The 9,577-nt window shown below is 47.2% G+C and overlaps 1 protein-coding gene across 3 annotated transcripts in view; it reads right to left on the minus strand.

Moving 5' to 3' along the window:
• The window catches only part of CMKLR1 (chemerin chemokine-like receptor 1), a 52,630-nt gene extending 44,454 nt beyond the window's left edge, over positions 1–8,176 (minus strand). The window contains exon 1 of one of the 3 annotated variants that reach the window (XM_017541155.2): positions 7,827–8,176. In XM_017541155.2, the coding sequence (XP_017396644.1) occupies positions 7,827–7,982 (156 nt within the window). In that variant the 5' untranslated portion in view covers positions 7,983–8,176. The remainder of the gene's footprint in view (positions 1–7,826) is intronic. The other 2 variants (XM_017541159.2, XM_037743073.1) reach the window with 2 other exon arrangements.
• Between the last annotated feature and the right edge of the window lie 1,401 nt (positions 8,177–9,577).

Raw genomic sequence — 9,577 nt, forward strand, 5'->3', positions numbered from 1 at the left:
AAGCAGAAAGAGGTAGAAATGGAAGACACTGAGCCCCACTGATAGTAGAACAGAGCAATGGGGGCTGCAAGCTCTTGCAGCTGAAGGGATAGAGATCATCCATCTCTCAAGCCAACTCACATCCTGAGAGCCTTCCATGTCAAACACAAGCCTGGCTGGGCAACTGGCCCCCCCTGCCCTCCTAGGTAGCATGCACATCCTCAAAAACGAACCTCCTTTCTTATAGGGGGAAAGAGAAGGAGCCCTCCTGCTCCTTGCAGCCCATGAGCCAAACAAACATGTCTCCCTAGCACAGGACAGAGATAGAAAGGTTCTCATAACTAGAAATCACCAGTACCTGGCATGGAGAGACTCCATCTGGAAAGTTAAACTGCTGGGGGATCATTTGTTCATGTAGAGCCTCTTACCAGGTGCCAGGCACTGAACTCTTGCTATCTCCTTCCATCCTAACAACTACCCTATGAACTACATGCCACTGTCCCATTTCACAGATGGGCGAACCCGCTCGCTCAGAGTCAGCAGGTTCATAAGTGCAGGGACTTGCATGCAGTCTAAATGATGCCAAAGCCTGGGTCCTGGGTCAGCCCTGATCATCACTGAATACACCCTGGTAAAGCCTCACTGGTTGCTAACACTTGTGTCCAGTGCTCTGCTGAACCAACTCTCAATAGATGGCCATCTGAACTCCTAATATCAAGAAACAATCAGATCCAGACCAACGTCACTGGTAGACAGAATAGTAGATCCCCAAAGATGTCCACATCCTAATCCCCAGAACCTGTAAATACATTATCCTACATGGCAAAAGATACTTTGCAGATGTCACTAAGAACCTTGAGATGTAGGGATTATGCTGGATTACCTATGTGGGTTCAGGGTCTTTAAAAATGAGACCGGGAGGCAGGAGGATCACAGTGATTTGGTGTGACAAGAACTCAACCTGAAGTTGCTGGCTTTGAAGGTGGGGGAAGGGGGCCACGAGTCAAGGAATGTGGCAGCCTCTAGAAGTTGGAAAACGAGGGGAAACAGATTGTCCTCTAGGGCCTCCAGAAGAGATGCAATCCTTGATTTTAGCCCAGTGAAACCCATTTGGGACTTCTGGCCTCCAGAACTTATCAGATAATAAGTTTGTGTTGTTTTAAGACACTCGGTTTATGGTTATTGTTAAGGCAGTAACAGGAAACGTCCACACTTGCTACCTGAACTCACTTCATCTAACGCTCAGGAATTCATCAATTCTGATAACTGTTCAAACCAATTCAGGTAACAAAGGATAGGCATTGTCCCCTGCCCTTATTCCCTCACCCAAGTCATTTACTGAGCACCTACTCCAGGCCAAAGAACACGGCAGATACTCTCTAAACAACCCTGGACGGGAGAAAACTGAGGCCTAAAGAGGTTATGTGATTATGTGACTTGCACATGCTCACAAAAGCAATAGGTAGCCGGGCGTGGTGGCTCACACCTGCAATCCTCGCACTTTGGAAGGCCAAAGCAGGTGAGTCACTTGAGTTCAGAAGTTCGAGACCAGCTTGGGCAACATAGCGAGACCCCGTGTGGCGGTTAATCCTGAGTGTCAACTTGATTGGGTTGAAGGATACAAAGTATGAACCCTGGGTGTGTCTGTATGTGTGTGTTGCCAAAAGAGATTAACATTTGGGTCACTGGTCTGGGGAAGTGGTCTGTACCCTTAATCTGGTGGGCACAACCCAGTTACCTTCTTGAGAATAGAAAGCAGGCAAAAAAAAACAAACCTGAAAAGGAGTGACATGCCTAGCCTCCCAGCCTCCTCTTTCTCCCGTGCTGGATGCTTCTTGTCCTTGAACATCAGAGTCCACGTTCTTCAGTTTTGGAACTCAAACTGACCCTCTTTGCTCCTCAGCCTGCAGACGGCCTATTGTGGGACCTTGTGATCATGCAAAGTAATATATAATAAACTCCCCTTTATATAGAGAGAGAGAATCCTAAGAGAACCCTGACTAATACACCCTGTCTCTATTAAAAAACCCAAAAACTAGCCAGGCATAGTGATGTGTGCCTGTAGTGCCACCTACTCAGGAGGTGGGAGAATGATGGGAGCCCAGGAGATTGAGGCTGCAGTAAGCTGTGATCATGTCACTACACTACAGCCTGGGTGACAGAACAAGATTTTGTCTCAAAAACTAAAAAATCAATAGGTGTCAAACCCAGGATTACAATCCACAGGGCCTGCCCTCTCCTCACGACACCACACCCTCTCCCCCATTGACCTCCTGTTTCTCAGACCCCTGACTTCCTGTTTCTAGGACCCCTGGGTGCTAGCTGTTGTTTTTCACCCATCTCCCCACCCACCCATTTCCTTGCACGAGGGCTCCTCTCAGCAGGAGCCCAGGGCTGGAATCTGAGTACCCAAGTCCTATACTCTAAGAAAGCAGAACCGATTCCAACATTCTGCCTGGAGAGCAGCTGACCTCCCTGCTGAGTCAGCCCCTGGTACTTCCAGCACTGCCAGAGACTGTCTATGGTGGAGCCAGCGAGGCCCAGGGCCCTCTCCAGCAGCGGAGCCCAAGACTTCTCCTTGGGGCCAGACATGGAGATAAGAGACTGGCCCAAATAACATTTTCTATTCTGGGAACCCAAGATCACAAGTCACCAAATGTCCATACCAACCCAAATGTGCAAAGGCCAATCTCAAAGCTCACTTTCCCAAAAATAAAAATAGAAATGCCTTCATTGAACTGACCACGTGCTGTACTCAGTGCTTGATGGACAGGAACTCTTAACCTCACCATAACCCTGCCAGGCAGGCACCCATAGCATGCTCACCTTACAAATGAGGAAGCTGAGGGGGTCGGGAGGTTAAAGTTCAGAGCTGGAATCTCACCTCTAGGGCACTTGGATCTGGGATCTATCATCACCACAGTGTGCTGCCAGCCAGTGCCACCCAGACGCCAACATTTCTTTCTTTGATAGCATCCCGTAGAATTACTGCCTCTTGATTCCATCTGACAGCACAAAGATTTCTACTTTTTCTCAATCTGTGCCCATTGCTGCAAAGATCTAGAGGTTCTACAAAGAAATAACTGATTTCCTTCTATTGCCTGAAACCAGCATGTCCTGAGTCCAGCAGTAGCACAAAGGGGCTGCCAATGACAGGACCTCTTCACTGCATCTCAGTCCTGGCCTAGGGCCACTCCCTCAGCAGGGGGTATGGAAAAAGTCCTGGGCTGGAAACCAGGTGTTTCAACTCCTAATCTGGCTAAACAATTTTGGGAATGTCACATACCCAGTCAGAGTCTCACTTTCCTCATCTCTCAAATGGGTTCCTGTCCTTCCATCGTTCTTGCCCTATGGAGGGCCTGACATATAGTAGACGCTAATAAATGTCTGTTGAATGAATGAATAAAAGCCTATGTTACAAGTTCGTCTCTCCTCCCCTGAGGGCCTCAAAGACAGGAAACAGGCCTGATTTGTCTCGTTTTCTCACAGTGCTGCAGCTGTCACTCCCACATGGGTTGATTCACACAGGAAATTGCTCCCAAGCACCCACTATGTGGCCAGCCTAGTTGAGGCCTCAATGTCTTCCAGAACCACACGACACCCTCATGCTCTATCCCTACTGTTCTTCACAGCCAGTGGCTGTAATACTAGGTCACACTGGACTCTGCAAGCCAGACCCAGGACAACCACCCAGCTTCCTTACAGTCGGCAGCCTTGGCCCATTCTGGGAAGTTTGACCATGATTCCTGAGCTTTCACTTCCCTCATGCCCAGCCCTGGGGGAGCCCAGCCCAAGGAAAATCCCTACTCTAACCACACCATGTATACATACATGTACACCAACATTCAAATGTGCAATGCGACCCTGGGACAAGAATAAGGTTTTTTCAGTTCAAATCTCATTCTTTTGCTATGAGCTGTGTGACCTTAGGTAAGTCCCTTTACCTCTCTGAGCCTCGTTTTCTTCACCTATAAAATGGGGATGATAGACCTAAAGCCTTGCCATGCAGGGTTGTAGGGAGATTCAACAGGATAATGGATATAAATACCTTTGGCTTAATAACCACGACATGCCCTATCAAATCATTATTCTTATTTCCTTTTTCCAGAAGGGAAAGAGAATGGCAGTTGCCTATGATGTTTTCAGAAAAATCCATGTTTAGGGGCCTGGAGTCTGGAAATTTACTTCATATATTTGATGGGAATGACCTTGAGGATGGGTGATGTTTTGAGTCCAACATCACCATGTTAACTAAGATTGACTATTGAAAATGTAGACTTAGAATCAAAGAATGGAAGCAACCAAGAGGTCACCATATTTGTGACAGAGACAGGTAGCTGTCCACAATAATTCATTCTCCCTGTCCACAATACATGATTGTGGCTGGGAAAGAGCTGCCTTTGCCAAGAAGCTCAGATTTTTGTAACTCCATGTCCTGGCCGCCTTTGCAACTAGATTGGCCATATGATAGTTCTCACGTGCGATGGAAGAGGCGCCTGCTGCTTCCAGGCCAAAGCAGATGAGCGAATGTGCCTGCCACCTCCATACTTTCTTTTGTCTTCTGCACCCGGCTCCAGACAGTGAGGATATCCAAGGAGACAGTGGGACCACCAGATGAATCACTGAAGTGAAAGAGGATCAACCTCCATTCAGAATTACCTGCCTTACAATAAAGCTCTGTTTTGCTTCAGCGCTTATGCCTTTGGGGGCCTATTTGTTACTGCAGCTACTATGCTACTGATACACCATTTGACCTCCTTATTTACAGATGAAACTATTGTGGCCAGAGAGTGGGAGTACCTTGTTGAAGGTCACACAGTAAGCTCAACAAATGTCTAGAAGTTGGTCTCTTAACTCCTTAGAGTAGAGGAGTTGCAGTTTCCTGCCTGCCCCATGGAGCTACAAAGATTCTTAGAGGCCCTTCATCAACAAGGGTGAGATTTAGTGGCAGCCTGGAGTCCTCCACCTCTGCTTCAACGAGAATAACACCACTTTTATCTGTTTTCAAATTGTACTTCCCCATAGACTTTCATTTGTGGAAAGGATTCTGTGGCTGAAAATAAGTTCAAAGCCCCTACACTGGGCGATTGGTAACATGATCTGACTTTCTATGGTACTATAAGACAAAGTTTCACTTCTTCTCTGCCAAACCTTCTGGCCTCAACTGCTGACACAGAACATGCGGATTCACAGAAGTCCATGAATATTTGCTTAGAAAGGAAAAAAGAGACCTCATTGTGCAGCAAAGAACCCAAGACCCTGGTGTGAACAAAGGGCAAAAAGCAAAGACTTTTAAGTAATCTAGGTTGGTGGTTCTCAAGTTTTGGGGTGCATCTGAATGACCTGGGGTGCTGGTTCAACATGCAGACACTCAAGCCTCATCCACAGAGATTCTGATTTCCAAACTAAAGCTTTAAGAAACACTTGCAATTATCCTGATGCAGGTGGTCTAGAGATTGCACTTTGAGAAGCTCTGAGTCTACTTCATAGCCTCACAACTGGCAGCAATGACTGCACCACTGTGGTGTAGCTCAAAGAGAGTGAAATAGGCTTTTGGTTTTCTTGTACATCAGTGGGAATGACAGCATTAATAATCTACTAAAGAAACCAATAATAACTTCCACTTGGCTCAGATGACTGCCACAGGTACAGACAAACACAATCAGAACAACAGCTAATGTTTATAGAGCCCTTATTTTACAACAAACCTCTGTCTACTGCTTTACATGTATGATCTCACTTCCTCTTTAGAATAATCTTATGAGGCAGTTACTGACCATATTCCCATTTTATAGATGAGGAAATTAAGGCACAAAGATAAGGAATAACTTATTCCATGTCACACAGTTGGCAGGTGGCAGACCAGTTCAAACCCAGCCTTGGAGTGATAATAATATCAGATAATATCATCCTTATTTACAGATATTATTGTGGCCAGAGAGTGGGAGGATCTTGCCTAAGACCAAGCTGCCCCTTCTTGCACAATGTTCTGTCGCCTCTTGCGGGGAGGTCTAGCATCAGAGCTCTCCAGGCTTCAGTTTCCTAATCTGTAAAATGGGCATGTTACTAGAACCTTCATCATATGGCCATGGTAAGGATTCGAGAAAATCATCTCGAGAAAGTGGTTTGCAAACTGAGAGGAGTTATTAGGTAAACATCTAAGAGATGGGGCTTTAGTTCAACTTCCCCCACCCCATTTTACAGATGGCAAAACTGATTTATTCAACGAACACTATTCAATGACCCTAATATATGTTAGTTTTTATGCAGGGGACTGAGGATACAGAAAAAAAGCAATATCCCAGATCTAGCCTCCAGGAGCCTCCCGGCTAGAATGAGAGACAGACAAGATGACTGGTCATTAGAGCACAGTGTGGCAGGAGCGGTGATAAGGGAGGGACAGGCCCTGGGAGAGCCTTGCAGACAAACCCTGACCCAGTGCAGGTGGGGACCTTCTCAGAACAAGTCAAGCCGGAGAAGGGCAGGACTTGCCCAAAGGCAAGGTTATCTATTCCCTGAAGCCTTAGGGGAGTCCAAAGAAGGTCCCTATACATCAAGAGATAACTCTTCCTGTGGGCCTCCTGAGTGTCTGACATACCATTTGAGTGTCACTAGTTTAGGTTAAACCTTTTTTCCAAAGAAAAACCCAAGCTGCCTCCTCCTCCGCCGGAGGTATGAATGACCCAGTCCCACTCACTCAGCAGCCAAGGCATTTAGAGGAATCTTTCCTTCAAAGCAGTTTGGAAGGGGCAGGAGAGACAGCAGGAACCACAGAGAAGAACGGCCTTGTGAACAGGTAGGGGATGCAAAAGGAAGTTGAGGGCTTTCCCTAACAGAAAAGAAAGACTCAGAACCTGGACATCCGGCGTGTGACCTCAGAGCAGTGACCTGGCATCTCTGAACTGCACGGGTCTGAGTGATCGTGCTTATATCAAGAAGTAGTTCCCTGATCACTACAATGTGTTGTTTGTTTGTAATTTTGCCAAAAGCCGGCTTGTCCATTTAAAATGGGCTATTCTGAAAACAGAGGAGGGAGTGGAATATTTTCAACAGAGAGTAACCCACAAAGGGTTTGTGTCCTTCATATACAAAGAACTCTTAGATATCAATAAGAAAAAGATAAGCATGCCCCCAAGCAGAAAAAAAATGGGAACAGATTTGAACAGGAGAGCACACTAGAAATCCGGAAAATAAGTTAATAAATGAGAATCAGCACTAATAAAGAAATGAAATGCCAATCGAAGCATCTAGATATTATTCTCAACTTCATATCAGGGAAGGTTTAAAAGGTGGGTTTAGGATATGAGAATACTGCATCCTGGTTTAACATCATAGAGAGGTCAAGCTGCCACAACCTTCCAAGAGACACCGTGACCAAAAGCGCAAAGTCTTAAAAGAAACCTTAAATCCAACAATTTTTAAAAGGTATTCATAAACACACACACGAAGATGTCACACTAGATAAAGTGTTCATTGCAGCACTGTTCTAATAGAAAAGAAAAAGAAGCAAATCTAATATGGAAAGGTCAAATAATTGTAAGACATTCTTTCTACGCAGCCATGAAAAATGTATATTGGAAGAATATAGGTGATATGGAAGAAAGCTCACAATCCATGGTTAAGTAGGTTACCAAACTAGAGGTGGGAATCCACACTCACATATTTAGTTGGCATCCTGCTATTTCTTTAAACAATGAACATGCATTACTTTTGACATCTGGAAATAATAACAAAACTCTTCCTTTTGACAAATAGGAAATTATAAAAAGAACCAAACTATCTCTCTGTTAGTGTTCCCCCTCCCTGGCACCTCTCAGAAGACACCAAAGGCAAGTGTGTGGTGATACCTTCCCGCTGGTCTCTGCCCAGAAGTTCTTCCTGAGGATTCCCTGTGACTTCAGGCCACTCAAGGCTGTTGAAGAGACTTGCGCACCCAGGCTTCTTTCTCCCAACCACACGGCTCCTCTGGCTGTGGCAGTTTGCCCAGAAAGCAGTTCATTCATTCGTTCATTCAAGATCCCCCTCTGAACCCCCAGAGGGCAGCGGCTAGAACACCCCTAACCACCGGGAGACTTCCTGGGGGCCCTGCTCCGTCCTGAGCTCACTGCTGGCAGCGGGGGCTGCTTCCCTGAATGGGACAGGGACAGAACTCAGCCACAGAAACAGCTGGAGGGAGGAGAGCAGGAGGGAGGAGAGCAGGAGGGAGGAGAGCAGGAGGGAGGGGCAGGAAACTGGTTTCACCGAGAGCGGAAAAGGCCGGCTCTGTAGAGAGGGGGCTGCGAGGGGAGGGTGCCCCCACCAGCCCGGGACCCGGCTCCTGGGTGGCGGTGAGGGCCCGCTGGGGACGACCCGCCCCTCTGGCAGCCGGGAGCCACGCCCACTGAGCGCAAACCGGGAGCACAGGCGAACCCGGGCTGCTGGGGGAAGTGCAAGCCCCCTGCTCCCGGTGAGGGGCTAGAGCTCCACACTGACTGAGATTGGCTGCCTCTCACCCTGGGCCTTGGCAATGCCGTTCATACACCTGGATGCTATTCCTACCCTGATTCGTGGCCAATGGCTTCCCACTGCCACTTCAGGTCTCAGGTTGAAGGTCACCTCCCAGGGAAGCTTTCCCCACCCCATCACCTCCCTGATGCAGTGTTATCCTTGCCTGTTAAGGTGTCTCTCTCCTTGCACCAAGAACTCTGTAGGGAAAGAACTGTATTTTGTTCCCTGCCCTGTCCAGGCACTAAGTGCCTGGCTTATCAGCTGTGTGCTCATCATTGTCAGTGGAATAATCAAAACAGCTGAGAGCCAGGCTGTGTACTAGGCGATGCGTACTTACTCTTCATGGCAACCCTGGAAAGCAGGAATTATTACTACCCCAGTTTTACCAATCAGGAAACTGGGGCACAGAGAGGTTGTTACTTTCCCAAGACCATACCAGCAGCCGCTGACAGAGCTGGGATTCCAACAAGGCTGTCTGTCTCTGAGGCTCACCCTTGGCCTCCAGATTGAAGAAATAACAGGGGCCTCCACTGTGGGCCCCTGTGCCAAGTGCTTTTGTGGAGTAATCCATGCAAACCACCACCACCATCTGGGAGGCACCACTTGCCCATGCCACACATGAGGATGCTGGGGCCACAGAGCAGAAGTCATTTTTGCCCAAGGTGCCCAGCTCATGCTGACAAAGCCATTGCTGGATCTGAGTCCGTCTGATTCCAAAGCCAAGACTGCCTACGACTGCCTAAAGTAGGTAGTAGTGTGGCGATTCCTCAAGGACCTAGAAATAGAAATTCCATTTGACCCAGCAATCCTGTTACTGGGTATATATCCAAAGGATTATAAATCATTCTACTATAAGGACACGTGCACACGAATGTTCATTGCAGCACTATTTACAATAGCAAAGACCTGGAAACAACCGAAATGCCCATCAATGATAGACTGGACAGGGAAAATGTGGCACATATATACCATGGAATATTATGCGGCCATCAAAAATGATGAGTTCGTGTCCTTTGTAGGGACATGGATGAACCTGGAAACCATCATTCTCAGCAAACTGACACAAGAGCAGAAAATCAAACACCGCATGTTCTCACTCATAGGCGGGTGT

Source organism: Cebus imitator, unplaced genomic scaffold (genome assembly GCF_001604975.1).
Source record: "Cebus imitator isolate Cc_AM_T3 unplaced genomic scaffold, Cebus_imitator-1.0 Scaffold8, whole genome shotgun sequence".
Classification (NCBI taxonomy): domain Eukaryota; kingdom Metazoa; phylum Chordata; class Mammalia; order Primates; family Cebidae; genus Cebus; species Cebus imitator.